The sequence below is a fragment of the Fringilla coelebs genome, assembly GCF_963513975.1.
Source record: "Fringilla coelebs genome assembly, chromosome: 4".
Classification (NCBI taxonomy): Eukaryota; Metazoa; Chordata; class Aves; order Passeriformes; family Fringillidae; genus Fringilla; species Fringilla coelebs.
Window position 1 is genome coordinate 11,068,463 of NC_140032.1, and position 20,610 is coordinate 11,089,072.

The 20,610-nt window shown below is 41.5% G+C and overlaps 1 protein-coding gene across 1 annotated transcript in view; it reads left to right on the forward strand.

Moving 5' to 3' along the window:
• Positions 1-933: 933 nt before the first annotated feature.
• The window catches only part of ABLIM2 (actin binding LIM protein family member 2), a gene marked incomplete at its 5' end in the record, with an annotated part of 93,144 nt that continues 73,467 nt past the window's right edge, over positions 934-20,610 (forward strand). Inside the window, 3 exons of the mRNA XM_084205113.1 lie at positions 934-946; positions 2,204-2,347; positions 14,056-14,239. Coding sequence (XP_084061239.1) covers positions 934-946; positions 2,204-2,347; positions 14,056-14,239 — 341 coding nt within the window. The remainder of the gene's footprint in view (positions 947-2,203; positions 2,348-14,055; positions 14,240-20,610) is intronic.

The following is a 20,610-nucleotide window of genomic DNA, read 5'->3' on the forward strand; positions in this document are numbered from 1 at the left end:
AAAAAAACAACTTTGCAACAGTTTTCAGTGTTCTGCTGCTTTGCAGAAAGTTCAGCTTTGGACTCCCAGGGGGAGGAAAGCAAAGAGAAAAGCAGAGTTTTCTCTGGAGGTGGGAGGCTGTTGTCACTTTGGGGAGGGGGATGTTTGGAGGGGTGGGCTGCCTCTGGCAGGGCTCTGGCTCCTCCTGGCCCTGGGCTGGAATTCCTGAGCCTGGAGTTCCTAGGCTGGCTTTCTCTGCCCTGTGGGACTCTCCACAGCATGGGCTGGCAGCTTTCAGCTCTGGCCAGGCACAGATGCCTCTGCAGAGATGCTGTTCTGAAAGGCTGGAACAGGGGAATAGTCGAGTGTGAGGAAAAGTCAGTTGTTCGATTGTTCCAATCAGAATTTTATATTTCAAATGTGACTGTTTAGGCCCAAAAGCTCTGGCTATGGTCAGCTCCTTTTCAGTCAAGTCTTTCCTGAGTTGTGTGCTACTAATTTGATGCTTGTTAGCAGATCTGGAGAGAGCAAACCTTTATTTATAGTTGCACTTTTAGCTGCTGCTCTGCTCTACTAACTCAGGAAAATACTTTGTTTTGGTTTCTTACAGGGTTGATTCTTTTTCAGGGTGGGTCGTTTGTTTTGGGCAGGTTACAGTACAGAGAGATTCTTGTGTCAAAAGCAGAGTCTTGCAAAGTTCAGAGTTTCCTCTGTTTTTATTTGAGGAATAAATCAGACCCTCATATTAGCCTGAATGATCTGTACTGCTTGCTCTGTGTAAGTTTGAGCATCTGCCTTTCTCTAAACTTCCAGTTGCCTGTCATGCTTCTATTGTTTTTATTGGAGATGTCCTTAATTATAACCAGCCCTTCAGTAATTGCTCCAAAGTTCACAAAGCCTTGAGCAGGACTTTTTGACCATCACAGAACGTGTAATTTTAGCAGACAAGGCAGAATGCGAGTGGGTGGTGAATAATGTCATGAGAAGCTCAAGCCCATGTATCTTCTGGGTAAAAAAAAAAACCCCAAACCACTTTAGTTGCAGGAGTAGAAAGTGCTGGTTTGGGTAAAACTTGCAGCAAGAGTGTGTGGGAGGGAAGCTCATCATCTCACTAACTCCTTCAACTCAGTGGGTGTGGAAAAGCCTTTTTTGCTTAAGCATATTGATGTATGAGAGGCTGCTCCATCTTGACTGGTTGGTTGGTTGGCGAGTTTATTTTGTAGCCAAAATTTAAACAAAATCATTTTGAAATAAGCAATCCAGCCTTTGAGTAAGCATGCCAGATTACAGAAGAAAATGTCATTAAATATGTCATTTATTTGAAATGCTTTCTGTGCTTTCCTGTTATTAGTTCTTCACCCAGGGAAAAAGCCAGATGTGTTGAGTTACAGTGCAGCTCCTCTATAATTAACTGCCTTGATGTTTCCTCTCTTGACTCCTAAGTACACTGATAAAATATTGATGCAAGTGCTGCAGCAGGACTGCAAGAATGAGGTCATATCTCACCTGTTCCACATAACACATTGAGATGCCAGCTTTGCCCATGTTATCAACTGCACAATAAATGCAATTTCTAATTTACATCACAAGATGGCAGCAAATTTTTAATTCACTTAATTTTCACTAACCTAGATTAACCTAACCTCTTGAAATGGTGGTTTCCTTACAGAATGACAGAGAACTTTGGTTAATGGTCAGATATGTGTGCTATTTATGGGGATGTCAATGTTTCAGAAGCGTTCAGAACATCTACAGAGCTGTATTTCTGCCTTAAAATCAGTAGAAAAGGCATTTACTATGAACTTTAAAGAACAGTAGCTCACAGTGTAAGAGTTACCAAGTACCATTAAAGATATTTTGAATAAAAACTGTAGCTTTTATCTATATTCTCTGATTTCTTGAAGAGAAAATATGACAAAGCAGTTTTTGAAATTCAGGCGGAGGCTCTCAAGACTTGATCACGTGGATTCTTTCTTCTAAAAGAAATTCTGATTTATGTTTGAAGTGTGTTCAGTCAAAAGCTTTCAAAGTTATGAAATAACAGAGTTGGCTTGGCTCAATTCCTTTTGGCAGATCTTTTCTCCTGTGCTGGCCAATTCCAGAAGTTAAAATTTTAGTCTGCTTGAGCTGATTTGTCCTAGGTGTTAATTGTCATTGCTTGTAGTTCTTAGAGAAGATGCATCTATGGCCTTTAAAATGCTCTCCATTTTGTTTTCTCCTGCAGTGTCACAACCACAGGCTGTACATAGCCAGCTGGAGAAGCCATCCAGTACTGCAATTCTCTGCAATACCTGTGGAAAACCATGCAAAGGGGAAGTTCTGAGAGTTCAGAACAAATATTTCCATATTAAATGCTTTGTTTGCAAAGGTAAGTGTGACTGCTGCTTCTGTGAGTAGGGCATTAGCAATGGTGTGTTACTTAATGATCCTGCAAACTTCACAAGCATATTTTACAATCCAGTCCATGCCTGAAATGGTTTACTGTGAAATCCCTGACTCCTTGCTGTGAGGTTATAAACATTCTGAGTCTCAAAACTGGAGGATGTTTTCAGTGGATATAAAGCTGTTTTTATCCATATTGGAGTTTACTGTAGATCTGGGATGTCAGGAAAAAAGAGCACTTTGGGAGGACAGTGCAGGGCTAGGAGAGGGTGAACATTTGCAAAGAAACTCAGAGGTTTTCTCTCCCCCAGCTCTCTAGTGCATGCTGTAGGCTGCACCATGGCCATGTCCAGGCTCTCTTGTGTTGGACTGTGATCTGGAAATTCCAGTGTGACCCTCTGTGCTTTTCCATTTTTGGGGGGGAATGACTTGGTTTGCTCCAGCTTGCTGCCTGGTGATCTGATATTGTCACTTCAATAGCAGAAGGATGCACAGGAAAAGGGAATTATCTGATACAACACCCCTTCTGTAGATACTTGCTTGTTTCAAAACCTGTCTGGAAGCTGCTAAGATCTAATTTGTTTTAAATGTACAGGTACATAAATGTTAACTGATATTTACTGAACAACCTGCTTACTCCATTATTAACCAGTGCTTCAAATGACATTTATTAATCCTTGTAGCTCAGTCTGGAAATATGAGCATGTCTCTGGTTTCAGATGTGTTACTGTAACTATTTCTACTCCTCTTTAGAGGAAATACTGGAAAGAAAACTGTCACTATCTGTTAGCTATACTGATATTTTTATAAATCTAGTGGGATTGAGTACATAATATAAAAAACTGAGGCAATAATGAGTTGGACAGACATGATTAAATGTTCAGCTCAGTAATGGTGTTCTTTGCAAAATTGCACAGCAAGCAAAATAAACATACTGCACTTTCCTAAACAGCAAAAATATTTTGGTCATCTATTCAGAAGAGATTAGTATTCAAAGCAGAACACAGCCCATACATTCATCTTTTAAGTTCTTCTAAAGCCAGCTGTTCTTATGGCAAATTTCACTATTAAATCAGTTTTTCAGACCTAGCTGAGGAAAAGAGCAGCTGATCTGTTATTCAGGAGTCCTGTTGCCCACATGAACCAGTAACATGCTGATATTTACTCCATATGATTATCTGTATGAAGACCAATCCCCCTTTACTTTTAATAGATTTGCTGTGAGAAAAGACAAATTCTACAGGGGGAGTAAGACAGAATTGTACATCCAGTTTTTGGTTTTATAGGCCATCTCCATTTAGATGATGCCAGGGCACCAGCAAATGCAGCATGTGGTCACTGAACCAATCCACTGATCCCAAATTTAGGCAGTGCAGAGGGCTTTTTCCCACCCCCATGCAGAGGAAGATGATGAATGCACTGTACAAGTGCATTGCCCCTATCTGTCTGTGAGAGATAAGGAGGAGTTTGTTCTGCTTCTGGCAGATCTTGAATAAAATGAGGAAAAAATCACAGTGTTAACAAGGCAGCAGGGTAGCATCTGTCAGCCACCTGTCAGTCTCTCAGCTGGCACAGGAGAGTGTCAGAGGTGTGCTGAAACTGCTGCTAGGTGTCAAGGCTCTTGGACTCCTCCTTACTAATCATTTTGCTGAGTTTGCCCACATGATTGGTTTGAGGGTTTTCTCTCTTTATTTAATGCCTTCATTTCTTTTATCACCTTTCACTGGTTTCCATCAATTTTTCTGGCATTCTTCTGGTAACTGTTTTTGTTTTGTTTCTGGGCTTTATTGGTTAGTTTAGAAGCATAAGTTGCTTTGTGATATGTATTTGCCATATTGTTAGGTGAGAAGAGCTTTGGAACAAGCAGAGCACTGAAGATACATTTCACCAGCTACATAAAAGGAGAAAAAGCAGGTTAGGCAAATGTGACTTGGATTTTTAAATTAAGGGATGAAAGAATACAGTTCATGTGTTAGGATTTAGCAAAGAAATGGCATTCAGTTCTGACCAGTCCATCTGCTTCCAGCCTTGGAGGAGAGTTTTGTGCCATGACTCCTGCTGTGCACGGGCAGGGTGATGATTCTGGGAATGTATTTATCCTATTGTTGATTCCTCCCTGTGGTGCATTTATTTTGCTGCTACTCAGCAATGCAATTTGTGCTGCCTCACCTCATGCACCAAAGATAGCACATGGAACGAGGCTGTGTGTCCATGCTGGACTGTCCAGGACAGATAATCCCATGTGTGGGCTGCCTGCATTGCCCTGCTAGGATGCCTGCCTGCTTGGCTGACTGCCTCTGTATTAAACCATCCTGTAGCCTGCATCAGAAAACATACAATATTTATAAAGCTGCAGGAAATTTTGGTTCCTCTCTCAGAATTTATGGCTGTACCGTGGTGGAAAATGCAAACTGATAAGAATGACAAATGACCATGGTGTGATGGCTAGAGGTACTTGAGGTCTGTTTGAATGACCTCATCAGTGACAGATGATCTTACACTGGAAGAAGTTACACCTTTTTGAATATGTGTGAAATTTGAAACTAATTCTTTGATAGTTTTGGATAAATTACAAGGTTTCAGAGGGTCAAATACATTGAATTCTGTATTTCTACCCTTTTTTTTTTGTAGGGTAGAAAGGTAGTTTTGTGTATTGCCATACTGCTGTCTGATTATTCATAGAATGGTTTGGGTTGGAAAGAACCTTAAAGATCACCTCGTTCCAACCCCCCTGCTATGGGGAAGGGTACCTTGAACTAGACCAGGATGCTCAAAGCCATCCAGCCTTGGGCACTTCCAGGGGTGGGGCAGCCAGAACTTTTCTGGGCAACCTTGTGAATTTCAGAATGGCAACAGCAACTCTCTAGATGCCTTTTGTATTCAAATTAAATTACATAACCAAGGAAGGTTAGTATAAAGTCACTAATTCCCATGCAGTTCTTCTTTCATTCCCATCCAGTTCTTCTTGCATTCCCCAGGTAATGATTCTAAACAATTCAAAGTTTTTAAAAGGTGAACAACTCCTTTATTATTCAAGACTAAGAGATACATCCAGATTAAAAAATTTAACAGCAGTATTGGGAGCATCTGCTAGTTTTGCTCAGTATCAAAGTGTAATAGGACCTAAGGAGGTAAATAGGCATTATTAATAAGGTTTATACTCATATCTATTCATATGTGTTATTTCCTGTTCAGCTGCCCATCTAATCTGCTAATAAAATTCTGCAGGGAACCTGCCATCTAACCTTACTTCAGATTTTTACTTAATTTTTAGTTTAAAATATATCCCATTTTAATCAGGTTTTATAGAAGTACTGTTATAATGAAGAGATACCTTTGATATAGTAAGGCAAAGTTTCATCAGACTTCAAGGGCTTTTGTTCCCATGTTTGCTAATTATTTTTTTATTTGTTACCACTGTAATAAAAATGTCAAGGACTGTAATAAAAAGCATTGTAATAAAATATTTATGACTTAGACTGTCAAACTAAAAAAAAAAAATGTGTTGAGTATAAACTATTCTGAGGGTGTCTGTTAGGTCAGAACTGCATTTAATGGAGTGGATGGTATTAGACAAATATTAACCTGGAGCTTGCTTACAGCTGTGATTTAGTAGACCCAGCAGAGAGACAGGTTAACATAGAACTGTAGATAGGAAGATGTAGGTGCTGTAATTATATTATCTTGGGCAGCCTCTTAGATCATTGATAAGGATAGAAATTACCCTGTTTTATTAGTATTTAATTTTCTGTGTTTTGATTGTATCCTAATATTTGCAGAGTTGCAGTGACCAATTTAAGCAGGAGAACCCAATTTAAGCAGGAGAACCATCTTGCTAAGCAGTGTTCTTTGTGCATATGTGAGAACTCTAACTCACATCTGTGTCCTTTCCTGGGTTGTCTTGATGAAAGGAAATAAACTTCCAGTCTGAGCCACAGAGGTGAAAACATGACCTGTGTGTTACACCTGCTTCCTTGTATCTCATATGTATCTTGTTTTACCCCTGATCAAAATTCTCCTGATTGCTGTCTTGTTATGAGTGCAGCACATGCAGTCTTCCCTGCTGGCACAGCTAGCAGTACAAGTATACTTGTTCTCCCATTAATTCCCCTGGTTTTTTTTTTAATTAATATGCTAGAATTTAGCACATCTTTACCTTAGAATGGGGTATGTGGTTCTGGGGATTAGTGTTTCTGTGACCCTGCAGTGTCCTGGGAATTGTGAAAAAGCCCAGGTCTGCATCTATCACTTCTATACCTTTTTCTCAGTAGAACATGCAACAGAACCCAGAGTTATATCATTTATTGGGAAGTCCTATTAATGGGGAGGGCTAAGACAAAATATTCAGTGAAAAACACATGGAGTAACTTGGCAATAGGAGTTAGTTCTTTGTTAGATCAAATGCATTTGCTAGGATATAAATAAGTTCTAAGCCACACTGAGCAGTCTGAGGGACTCACATCTGAGCATGGCTAGGGGGTTTCACATTTCAAACTGGGAGTCACTTATGGGAAGCTCATTTGTAAGATTTCCCAGTCCCAGATTTTGCCAGGCAGTAGCAATTTCTGGTATTTCTGCTGTCATGGCACTGGGCATTAGTGTGGGGACTCTTTTTCATCTGGCACTCTCAGCAGCATGTCCAGCACTTCCTGAGTCCTGGAGGAGTTTGCAGTCCCTGATCATATAAACTCAGGATAACAGGAAAAACTGTTTCCAGTGTAATGCTCACCAAGGTTGCAGAGAGTGCCTTACCAATGTCATGTTAGCTTGTAATTTTTTATTTCAGTGAAATTGTGATGATGATAATAATGATCACTTTTGCTGGTGCAAAAGTAATTTAATGTATCAGCAAATGGTTCTGTGTTGTAGTTTTAAAAACCTGAACTTTAAAATTTTTAATCACTGATTTTCTAAAAACAGCTCAGTGATTAAAGCACAAATTTTGGTCTGTTAGCTAACTTGCACTATCACAAAGCAATGGATACTTTTCCTTTTTTTATAATCATGTTCTTGTTGCAACCTTTGCATTCATGAAGACCCTTCTGCAGCCCCTCACATCCTGGCCATACACCCATCACACCATCACTCTCACAACATGGCATATATATTTCAACCAGAGTCTGTGAATATATTTTTTAAGAGTATCTTTCATGAATTTAATAAATAAATAATATTAGTAAAGCATGATGAAATGGGAGGAATCATGGTTACGAGAACTGGTAAAGGAATGTCTTAATAACATTCAATAGAAAGTAGCTAACTACCCACCCAAGGAAGCCAAACCTCTGTTTTCTCTGTTTTCCAATTTATTTACTCCTTATTTGCACCCTTTTAGTCCATTACAGTTGTAGTAGAAAGGTAAGTGCTCATTAGAGGAGAGTATTTTCAAATCTATGTAAGCTTTGCAGGCAGTAAAGATACCATTCATATAAAGAAATTTTGAACATACATAGTTTCAGCCCACGTTAGATCATTAGATAATGTCACAGAATTATTAATATTTTAAAAAGTCCATAAGTCTTTTTAATTACTCAAGTTCTCTTTTGGGGTAAGGTTTTCCCTGTGCAAAAAAAAAAGTCAGTGCCAGGATGCCTTTCTGCAGGGGACTTGCAGACTGTGAGATGCTCTTTCCCTTGAGGACACAGCAGGGATGCAGCAGCACCCTGGAGTAGCTACTGGGCATTTCAGTGCACTTAGGTGATGTGATGCTTGTATTGAGACCCAGAGAAATTGCCTGAAATTCATCACTGCCACAGTGGTGTTATTCCACCTCCCACTTGCTGCAACTCATTAACACGAGGCCATCTGCCATATCTGTGAATAGAGCAGGGACTTCATTTGCAAACCTGGAACTGGCACCCAAAGCACTGTTAAAAGAAATCTGAAAATATTTGGTGTTGTTGCTTTGCATGTTGGGGTTTCTTTTGGGTTGTGGCTTTTATTGTATTTTATTGTTTTTAAAAGCCTGTTTTAATTAGTCTGGCTAATGACAGGAGTGTTATAATAGACACTTAAGATGTTATTAGGTTTAAAATGGGTTAAAGCACATTATCCTGTTTCTTAAATTCCTTTAGCATACTTGTAAATTTTAAATAACCAGGTTGAATACTTAAAATAAGAAATTAGTATAAACAGGACATTTTTTGCAGTTTTCCTGGGGATTATTTTGGCAGTTTGAAACAGCCACATACCTAATGCTGAGAGGACCTTGTTCACCTCTAAGACTGTGGGAGAGCTTTTATAGGGCAGCAGCATTCTCTAAGCTATTGGGAAACTATGCTCTCCAGAGGGAACATGGAAATATATTTTCTAATGAAAAATTACTCAATGTGTAGTTTTATTATAGGAGTCAAGGTACATAGTGCAGGACATTTCCAAACCTCTTCTTCATTTTAATTGGTACACTCTAATGTTTCATCAATCTCATAAGAGTATTCTGAATCTCAAAGGGTTTTCCTGCAGTGAAGTGTTTACTCCACAAATTAATTTGTGAGCATCATGGCCAGTGTAGCCAGGGAGCTTATGTAGGTGCTGTACTCTCTATCCTTTATAGCTTTATCAGTGCCACATGTGCATGGTGAAGTGTTGCAGGATATGATGTATCCCCACAGTTCTCTGTATCTTTTCTGCTCCAAAAGTTGCTGGTTTTCTTCCATCAGACCTGTCTGCCTTCCTGCATTTCCTGGTTGGAAGCTGCAGAAGAGACCAGCAGGCCTGTCCAAGACTTTTCTGGGACTGCATGCTGCTTTTGTTTGCCCTAGATATTAACAAAATGAGATGTCATTCAAGTCCTTGAGATAATAGATGATATTTTAGATATTATTGCTAATACACTGCCAATGACTGACAGGCTTGAGTATTCATGATTTCACAGATGTGTTTGGAAAGACAGTTGATATGATCACTTGTGCACAGAAGAGTGATTGTATTGTATGGTTTGTATTCCCCATTGCAAGGTTCCCTCTGTCTTACTGCTGCTCACCTATAGGTGAAGGTTGAGGTGTGAATTAACTAAGAGATGATATCCCCATGCCAGTATTTGTATGGCCAGCAGACTTGGAGCTGTGAAAGGCTTCCCCAAAAACTTTGTGAAAAGCTTATCTGGACTTAGCACACCAGACCATGCAAGGAGGAGTATCAGAGTCACAGCTGTCTGCTGGAAATGAGCTTAGACTGCTTCAGATTAATTGCAGCTCAGTTTGAACTTCAGTCAAAGCTGTAGCTGTGGAAGTTTGCCAGGTGATTCTGATTCCTTCTCACAGCATAGTGGCCAGGAGAAATGTTCCACGTATGATCGTGGGCTTCTGGAGAACTTCATTGGTGGTGTTTGAATATATACAATTTAGCTGCCAAAAGAGAATAATATCAGCAGTGCCATTCTTGGGATCGTGGTCAGCCAGCAGCATCCATCTCATGGATGGAGGAAAATACCAAAGTGGACATAAAACCACAGTGTTGAGGAAGAAAAATTTTATTTAACTTACATCAGGCAGAAAATGGGGGGAAAATATAGACTTGATATGTGCACTTGCATGTAGGCAAACCACTTATTTGTCTGGCATGTTGACAGCAGAACAGCACTGCTGGGCTGACCAGACCTGCAGTGCCTGCTGCTGCTGCAGCCTGCTGCAATGTGCAGCAGCACAGAGAGCGTAGCATCCCCCAAGACACAGCTGGTTTTTAGACCCAGCATGCAGCCAAAAAATTAATCTAATTTCAGGAGGCTCATTTGCCAGCACAGAAAACAGATGAATTTTATATTTGTACGCTGCAAATGGAGTACTGATGGCATACAGTAGGGGAATAGCAATGTGCTTAAAGTGCATTGATTAATTGATTTACTGCTATTTATTTTTATAAAATCATAGCGTAATGGAAGGGACATTTAAAGGTCAGCTAGTCCAAACTCCCCTGGAATGAGCACTGATGTCTTCAACCAAATCAGTTTGCTCAGGGCTCTGTCCAACCTGACTTCAAATGTTTCCAGAGAGGGACCATCTACCATCTCTCTGGACAAGCTGTTCCAGTGTCTCACCAGCCTCTCTTAAGAAAAGGTCTTCCATATATCCTGTCTAAATTGCACCTATTTTAGTTTAAAAACATTACCATTACACACTTCATAAATTCCAGTGCTTCAGGTTGCAGATGCTGTGCTAGGGAAAAAAGTAGTCAGTTTCTAAACCTGTAGGGGAACCCCTCACATCTATATATGAAGTATTTTGGTGTCAGGAAACTGCAAACTGTCTTGAAAAGTGGAATTATCCAGCTGTAAGAGAAGCCACCCTGAGATACCCTCCCTAAAAATGGTGTGGATATTTTCCCTCTCAAGTCCCATAGCACATCCAGGTACTGGCTTGCTTTGAAGTATCATAAGAATAAGAGACAAACACTTATTCACTACTTAAAAATTCCTCCTAAAGCTTATAACTGCTCAGGAAAAGGCAGTTTTCTTTGCCTTGTATGCAGGGTAATACCGAGACAAGAAGATGAGTTACTCTGTGTTAGTCTCTTCATTAATATAATTACTGTTTTCAGTGCTTTTCTCATCACCAAGATAAGCTCCAGAAACTGTTGAAAACTGTTTCTAGGCTAAAAATAATCCTTCCTCCAGATACTCCTTTTGGAAGACAAATGCTAGGTGGGAGTGGATGTGACATAATGCTAATTTCCTGTCCTAGGAGAATAAGATCTGGTAGCTGCCTTCAGATGTTCTCCCTAGACTTCCTCCAGCTTTCCTTTCCCGGTTTCTTGTCTCTGCAGCACCATCTCAGATGGGCAGAGGCTGTGTCCACATGAGTAGCCAGCAAGGGGCACAGCATCCCCCCTGAGGGAAGGCCAGTGGGTCTCTCTTCAGAGCTGCTCTTCTCAGCCTTAAAGCATGATTATTTTTAATATCCAGGCCAGTATTTAACTGGAATCCCTATGTTTTTCTCTGGTCAGCTGGGTGTCCAGTTGAACTGGATCAGATGGTTCAGAGGGTGCAGGAGCAGGAAGGGTCTGTGACTCAAGCAGAGCTGGTGGTGGTGTTCATGCACCCCCTCTCTGCACAGGGGAGGCTGAAGTGATGGGGGTGCAGAAGGGACCTGGTGAGAGGATGCTGAGCTCACTTTTGTTTTGAAGTCCCAATAAGTTGTTTTTCTGTCTCTCTTTAGGAGAGCAGCTTCACTGCAGGGTTTCCTGAGAAGCCAGGATGAAGTGCATTAGTGCAGACTGCTTTGGGGACAGAACTGAGAGAGGCCACTACCCTCAGGGGGAGGCAGAGTGCCACCAAATGCCAGTGGCACAACTGCTGCTCACCCCACGTGCCCCAAACCTGCACCAGGCCTCTCTGAGCTGCAGTGAGACAGAGCCTGCCTGGCTTCCATTTAGACTATAAATACATATTTGCTTGTGCTTATCTCTCATTTTAGCAGGTGAACAGGGACAAAAGTGCACAACAGAGCAGTGGCAAATAATTTGTGGCTGCGCTATCAAGTCATCTTCCTGTGGTGATGGAAGCCCAGCTGCAAGTCCCTCTGTGATGGTGCACAGCAGAACGTGTTACCCAGTAGCTCCAAGTGGCTCTTGGTGCCTTTTTCCAGGCGCATTGCAGTCAGGTGTGCCACTACCAGCATAAAGAAACACATTTAGGGACACAACCCCTCTCTCCTCTTTTAAGAAATGCACTTATGTCCTTTTAACTTTTTTGTCTTATGCTCCATTTTACAAGTTCAAACACTGTATGGTGCAGTTAAGAACTGCTCTGGGGCATCAGAATCAGCTCAGCATGCCACTCAACATCATCCTGAATCCATAGCTGAGCTCTGCTTCTGTGACACCAGTAGGTAGCTGAAATACATAGGCTGAAATAAACTCATGATATCCAGAGTGTTGTGCCACATTTTTAGAAAGTCTGTTCAAAAAGCCTGTCCTTCGTAAAAATGAGAGCACGGGTGAGAAAGAGAAATGCTAAAGCAAATGTGTTAAGCCTTTGAGATGGAGAACATGAACAATGTATTCAAATATAAATAATCTAATCCATGTTGTCCATGACACATGCAATAATAATAATTGGAATTATTGGAATTATTTTGAATTATAGGAAAGATTAGAGCCCATAGTTCTTCAGTTCTTGACCATGCGCTAATGTTCTAGCATGATTGTTGTTTTCTGGCTCTTGGCAGTCAGGGCCATCTCCAGGGAGAATGATGAGCGCTGAAATCCAGATGAGCACTGAAATCCAACACAGGGATGAGCCTTCAGAGGGTTGAAGGAGAGCCTTGATCTCAGGCCTCCTGTGCTACAGTTAACAAAGACTATAAGAAGGGAGGGTGACTGGATGTAATTTTGAATGAATGATCTGGATCTTCTGCTTCCTTGGGGTTTCTGTGCTGTATATGTTGCTTTGTGTCTTGAGCACCTCTGTTGCACTCTTTTCTTGTAGTTTAGTAGCAAGGTGACTGATTCTGACACTGCAAACAGCCCTGGGTGTGAGTTGCCAGGCTTTACATTTAGAAACCAAAGTGCCTGTGGGCTCCCAGGTACCTAAGTGTAAATCTCAATCTGGAATTTTAGAAGCATGGATACTTCTGCTATTTTGGGACCAAAGCACTGAGCAACTCTCCAATGTTTTGTACATGCAACCCAGATTTAATAAGCAACATTCCCACTCCTTTTCTGTGGGCTGTGTGTGAGTAGTGACACTGCTGTGGTTCAGCACCATTTGACTGTAAACACCATTTGCTGATGGGAACACATTCCCACGTGAACATCCCCGGGAGCAGAGGAATGTAGTAACAAGTGTGGTGCTGTGACTTGCACCAAAGGAGTAGTCAGCACAGCAGCAGAATCACCACTTTGAAGTCCAGTTCTCTTTTAAATCAAGTCAAGTCTGTTTTCAAAGATCCTGGTCAATGTGGAGGATGGTGGTGTTCTACATGTCTGCCCTTTCTGTGTGACTTCACCAGACCATTCTATCTCTCCTTTCCCATCTTATACTTTCTCAAAATTCCAGCCTAGCTCCACCCCTGGTGCAAGGAAGGAAACTCCTGAACAGTCTCACAAACCTTTGGTAAATCAACTTTAACCCTTTCCTACGGGTTTAATTTAAAAAATAGAAATTGATATTTCAGATTAAAACCTTACTTTTGGCAGGAGCAGATGGACCTGGAGGTGCCTCCAGTTCATATGTGATGAGTGGTGTTCATCAGGCAAACATGAGAGCTGCTTTAAACTGATTTAACTTGTGAAAACTTGCAGCAGTTGCCATGAGCATAAGCCCCTGTGTTTAGAGATAGCACTAGTTAACCCTTTTGTGTCAAGGAGAAATATCAAACACCTGTAGTCTGTCAGAGATGTTTCTTTGCAACACTGGTGCTTTAGATTTTAAAGATTTATATCCTTTAAGCATTTCTTTTAACCTGTTACATATGTTAGATGTTGTATATGGTAACCCTGAACTTCTACAGACTTTAACTTTGTACTCACAGCTGCTGCACTGAGGTTTTTACATTAAATATGTCCAAAATACCTGACTGATGTAATTCACTGTAAGGGTAGAGTCTTTCAGATGCACATCTGCTGTGAGATCATATGCCCATACATTGAAGTGCTTAAATACTCCACTATGAACCGTTCAGATCACAGGTGAAAACTCAGCCTAATTTTAGAACATTTGTTTCTTGCCTTCTGAGTCTGCCTTTTCTCTTTCTGCAGCTTGTGGATGTGACCTGGCTCAAGGAGGATTTTTTGTGAGACAGGGAGACTACATCTGTACTTTGGACTACCAGAGACTCTATGGCACACGATGCTTCAGTTGTGATGAATTCATTGAGGGAGAAGTGGTCTCAGCCCTGGGCAAAACCTATCACCCAGACTGTTTTGTGTGTGCTGTCTGCAGGTAGGTTTTCTATCACCCAGACTGTTTTGTGTGTGCTGTCTGCAGGTAGGTTTTCTATCACCCAGACTGTTTGGTGTGTGCTGTCTGCAGGTAGGTTTTCTACATGAAGTTGTGTTTCTGATGCCAGAATGTCCTGAATTCCAGGCATTCAAACCTATTGCCTAGAGATAGGGTTTTCCTTTACTCACTCCTTAAAAAATTGCAGAATTAAAAAGAAAAAGAAAATCTGTAATTTTGAGTGCCTCCCTTTTTTCCAAATGTGTTTTTCTTTTTAATGTTATCTTATGTGTGATGTTTTCAAAGTACTTTAGAAACTTCCACTGTCTTCACTGTAAGATCTTTTGCCCCAAGTGTTACCTAATTTCTCTGGTGTCTGCTGTTTTGTCATTTATTGGCCTGAAGCTACAAAGAATTCCAGTGCCTGTAGCTGAATCCTCAGCAGGCTCCTACTAGAGCCCAGTGTAGTTCAGTGGGATCATTTCCCACATGGGTCCCCAACTCAGCAGTACAGCACAAACACATCTATTGAGGGCTTCATGAAGCAGCTTGAAGTGCACTAAACCTTCAGAAAACACTGTTCTAGCAGTTTGGAGCAAGTGGAAATGCTGCCATAGTTTCTCTGGCTCAACTTGAGCTTTGAGGGTCCAAGAAAAGCGACCCCACCCTGACAGGGTTTAGAGCCCAGCGAGGCTCTGGTGCAGCCCAGTTGAGATGCTCTGTGTGCAGGTGACTGTGCAGTCCCAAACCAGCAGGGCCATGCCCCTGTGGCTGTCTGCCAGCCCAGCCTGCCCTGCCCATGGAGCTCAGAGATCCTCCTGTGCTGATGCAGGAGCAGGACGTTAAATTCCAGGGCAGCTGTGGCTCCTGACAGAGTCTCAATTAAATAAAGCAATTGCACAAATAATAATAATAATAGCTGTGATAGAGGGGAGACTCTGAGATGGACAAGCCTTTATTATATTAAATTCTGTCTAAATTCTGATCTGTTTTTCCTTTTGGATACTTAAAACAAATGTGGAGAGTTAAGATAAGAAAAATTCTAAAATTCTTTTTGCATTTTATTTTTTTCTTTTACTAGTAAAGGAAAATGACTTCAAGTGTATCTCATTAATTAACTGCTGGCTGCACATGCTGTTGGCCTGCAGCCTGGCAGTATCACAGCTCTGCTAGAGATGAGCACAGTTAATTTTTGGTACCATATTCTCAGCACTAGTACCTTCTGTAAAGTGAGGTACTCCTTCATTTAAGAGAAATCAAAAAACTGCTTGATTCCATTTTTCTGGCTAGACATGCTTGTATCCTCAGTCACACCACTAGAGCTTAGCAGAAATGTATTTAACTGTGTATTACTGTACTGAGAAACTACCTGCCTTGGCTTTCAGACCATTGGAAATGCAATTCCTGCTTTATTTAGTCAATCATCACTTAGAGCTTGGTGATACAGTTTCTTTTGTCTCCCTGGAAATTTGGAATAATTTTCCTTGTGACTAAAATTTATTTTTAAGTACCTAACAATTCAGGTGAGTTAAATTGCAGCACTGTGAAATTGTTCATGCTGCAAATACAATGTGTGATGAAGATGTGGTAAAGCTTTTAAAAATGAAGTTCCTGATACAATAATATATCATATAAAAAATAAAATCAGAGATGTTCCCTAAGCTTCTGTATATTTAATTTATATATTTAACACAACTAAATAGTTGTATTAAATGCTATTTTGCTGTTTCTAGTCATTCAGTAGAGAGACACAGATCTGCTTCTGTTGCTTTTCTTGGAAGGGCACACAAATTCATATTGTCTTCATCAAAGCCAGCTAATGCCCTGCTGACTAGCAGGATTCAATTAGTGTCTCCCAGGGGGGTTGTAACACTGATTTGTGGTGCAGAGCAGCAGAAGAATCCTGTCATGTGTTTATATGCTTTAAATCAGCTTCAATTACCCCTGTCATTGCAAGCCAGACATAACCTGTGTTTTTTATGGGGAAGGGCGTCCTATCTAAACATCATCAGCTTTTATTTTATTGAGTGATATCCTCAGTAAAAAAAAGGTTGGTAGGCTGTAAAGACATGCTGTTTAAGCCAAATGAAGGAACTTGTTTGTTTTTTAAGAAACAGTAATGATAAAAGAGGGGTGAAATGGTGTAAAGCTCTCTACCTTGGTATTTCCCTTGGTGAGAAGAACCAGGAGAACCATTTGTGGTTCTGTTTTTTACAGATGGGCAGAAACCTTAAATACTGCACCAAGGCACACTGTCAGTAGTAGTTGGTGGGTGATGCCAACTGCATTTGGCATTACCTTTCGCAGCCAGACTTTATTGTGGGTGCTGTGTTAGGAATCCAACCTCCAGAATGGTGAGAATTTGAGAGATGGTGACTGCCTGCCAGTGGGGCTGATCCTGCTCTCATGGAAACCAAGCCAGGCTCATGCCATCTTCAGCATGAAAACACTGGCAGCAGAAGGCATTTTGCACTCATGACACATTTCTCCAGAATGCTGCAGGATCCTCAAATTCTTTTAAATGAGCTCTTCTGCAACCCCTACTTCTGTAGCTGCTGAAGTAACACTTCTGAACTGTTTCTACAGTGCATAGTAAACCAGTGTCAGTAGCAAGTCCTTTTTTTTCCTTATTTTCAGAGAGGATAAGGTTTGAATAGAAACGTGTGGGAAGTGTATGGTAGCAGCAGTGGGAAAACCTGCTAGCAGGAGCAGTGGGAAGAAGTCAGCAATCCAAACCCAGTTGTCTCCTGATATTACTGTGCTGGATGCCACATGGCCCAGTGTCACAGGGAGCTGTATTCCTTGTGCCCCCTGCACTGCATTTGTAACCTGCTGCCCTGCTCTTTGAAAAAGCTGGAGTGTCAGGAATCCAGCTCATCCCTGGGCATCTCCTGGGAATCAGATGCTACTGCCCAGGGCTGCCACAAGCTAAAGCCTTAAAAAAATGAATGAATTGGTATTCAGAGAAAAATTGGTAGAAGTAAAATATATTGTGCCATCCTATTTGATTGTTTCTCTCTATCTTGTGTCAACCAAGCAGCTCTTAAAAAAAAAATAAATCAGGTTTCAGTTGCGTGTTTGCTCTGCTGGAGTAAAGATTAAGGACTTAATCCCTCCTTCTTCCAGTGCTGTTCAGTCTAGTGAAACCTTTTTTCTGCTGTGGTGTTTTCTGATGATAATGCCTAAAACTAGGAACGAGTGGAAGAATAACAACATAGATTGAAAACTGTTGCAGATTAAATGCTTACTCTGAATTCCCAGGAAGTGGCTGAGCAATCTTCTTATAGCTTCATTAATTGGAAGGAGCTGTGTCCTCCAGAGGACTGCCAAAGACATTTCCTTCAAAAGCTTCATGTGTTTGTAAAAGTTAACTAGAAAAGGTAGAAAATTGAGGCTGGCTGTAGCAATAGAAGCTTAATTTTATTAAAATTGTGCGCCTACTTCTTACATGGCTTTCACAGTCAGGACAGTTTGGCTTGTATGTAGGATGGGAAAGGGCAGGACATTGAGTCTTTCAGAATGATAATACTTTGAAAATGGAATTTCCAGGAGATGTCTTAGTATGTTAACAAGTCCTATAGATTTAGTAAGCATATCTAAGATGTATGGCCTTGTAGGACAAGGGGAAATGTCTGTATATTGTGCTAAAGAAGGTTCAGACTGGATATTGGGAGAAGGTTCATTGCTGAAAAGGGGTTAAGCATTGGAGCAAGGTGCCCAGGGAGGTGATGGGGCCACCATCTCTGGCAGTGTTCACAAATCAGTAGACATGGCACTGTGTGATGACATGAGCATGGTGGAGTTTGGTCAAAGACTGGACTTGATCTCAGAGGTCTGTTGCAACCTTAGTGATTTTAGGATTCTTTGGTTCTATATGGAGCATCCCTATGCCCTAGAATAATGTAGCATGGAAGGGATTTTTGGTGGTCCTGTGGTCCAGCCCCTGGCTCAAAGCAAGTCCAGTTTGAGCAGACAGCTGATGGCATTTCTTTAAAAAATTCCCAACAGACTCTCTGAACAGTGTGTTCCAGCATTCAACAAGCTCATGGTAATTTTTTTTCCTTATATTGAGCTGACATTTCCCATGTTCCAGCTTATGTCTGCTGCCTCTTGTCCTTTCACTCTTTACCTCTGAGAAGAGCATGGTTCCAGTTTTGTGTGCATGTCATCAGGTGGTTTTGGACAGCAACACAATCTCCCCTGAGCAGGTGCATCTGCTGCAGCCCCTGCCTGCCCATGTGTCTTGTGCTGCACTCTGGACCTGACCACCTTCCCTCGTCTCCCTCCAGTAATCCTTGTCCTCAGGAGCCCAGGATGGTGCCTGCTGCAGTCTCCTAAATGATGGACAGAGGGAAGGTCACATCCCTGTGCCTGCTGGCTGCACTGGTGCCTCTCAGGAGGTGGCTGGCCAGTTGCTGTGGGGACACGCTGCTGACTCACATCCAACTTCGTGTCCCCTGGGACCCCACATCTTCTTATGCTTGATTAACCCCTGTGTGCACTGGTGCATGGGGCTGTTCCTCACTGCTTGCAGGATTTAGCATTTTCCCTCACTGAAATTTGTGTAGATGGTAGCTAGCACTCAATGCCCGCTTTGTATCATCATTTTAATCCACAGGGATTCATCCCTGTGGAGCACCTTGAGGGGTGTGATTGTACCAGGTACAAGTTAGAGCAGAATTTGATCCTGCTGGTCCTTGGGTTGCTGTCTGACATTACACCTGACCTGGTGAAACTGCAGCCACCTACTGACATGAATAGCTTTGCTCTCTCAACTGCCTGACCACAGGCTTTTCTTAATTTTCATATATCAAATTTAGTTGACTGTTCAGCTACAGAGTCAGATCAGCAATTTAAAGAATAGATGGGCATTCATCTGCTCTGAAAAAAACCCAAAAAACACTTTCTTTTGTCCCTCCCAGAAAGCTTGAATGACTTGCCCACAGCTGCATAGATTGAGGTGTGGTGCAGAGAAAGACAAGACCTTTTGGTTTCAACACACAGCCTGGATTAGGCTGATGGTGATTCAGTGTTTTACAATATAGTTGTGTTGGTCACCTCCAGATTTTTTTTCTGGGTTTGCAAATATTGGCAGGTGGATAAAACAAAATTTGTTGGGAAATGAATCATAGATGTATTAAAATCCTGCAAGTCATTTGAGAGGGCTGCTTTAAAAATGCTCTTAATTCTCATTTTAAAAATAGATTATCCAACTGTGAAAATCTCACTGAATATTTATTAAAGGATAAGTAGCTAATTAAAACCCTGTCCTGCTTTTTGCAATACCTAGCAGCGTTCAGTGGGTGACTGGTGGTGAGATATCATTGTATTTGAAGGCAGATATGCTGCTCTTAGCCTAAAATTCTATATATAGTCCTGCTCACAACTTACAGAGCTCAGAAGCTGAAACCTTGTTAATTGGCTGTTACCACCTTCTGTTGTGCCTTCGCTCATCCTGGCACTGAAATGCTTGTGAAAGGGAGAGGTCAGCTGGTACAGGAAAACTGACAAATGTGTTGGGTATGAATTCTCAGTGAACAAGACAGTGAAACAAACTTTGAAACTTACTTATAGGTTTAGAAGACCTGTGAGGGGAGGAAATGTCTGTCTGTACCTTGGGGTGGACAGCTCCAAGGAATATTTCCCTGGGTTTTTTTCCGAACAAGATGTCTTGCATATTTGGAGAACAATAAGGAATCAAAATTGTTGCCTTCTCCCATTGGAATGGAAAGGCGTGGTGATTAGCTACTGAACCATGAGAAAATAAACCAAGTACAGTATTTCTATGGGCTAGGAAACCCCCTAAGTGCCCTGCCATCTAAGGAGGCTCTGTGACTTGCTCTGGGGCCTATGAGCTCTGGCATGTTTGGAGGTGTCATCTGCCTGGTTCTGTCTTTGTGCCATAGGAGGTGAATATTCCTCTTCTGCTCCTCCAGTTTTAACTTATTTCCTTTTAGATCATCTGATTGCTCAGGCAATGATGAGGTGAGCCTATTCAAAGTGGGCACTCCCTGCTTCTACTGATGCTTGGTGCATCTGTTTGAGAGGTGCTTCTGTGCTCAGCTGGAAGATCAGCTGGATCTTTATTAGGTATATCCCTGAGTCAGGAAGATGTAATTATAATATACCTCACCTCTCCCTACTGCTCCTTGCAGACTGCATACAAGATTGTTCAGTAGTCACAGTCATTCTTCAGAGCAGTGAATTCTCACAGCTCCAGTGTGTCACCATCCCTGGGATTGTTAATGGTGCAAACCCTGCTGAGCCCAGCCTTGGTTCCCATGGCAAAACAGCTGAAGGTCCTGTCCTGCCCAGGGCAAGCAGCTGTGCATAGGAGTGAGAGATGCCAGGGTGGTTGTGTGCTGGTATCAGTG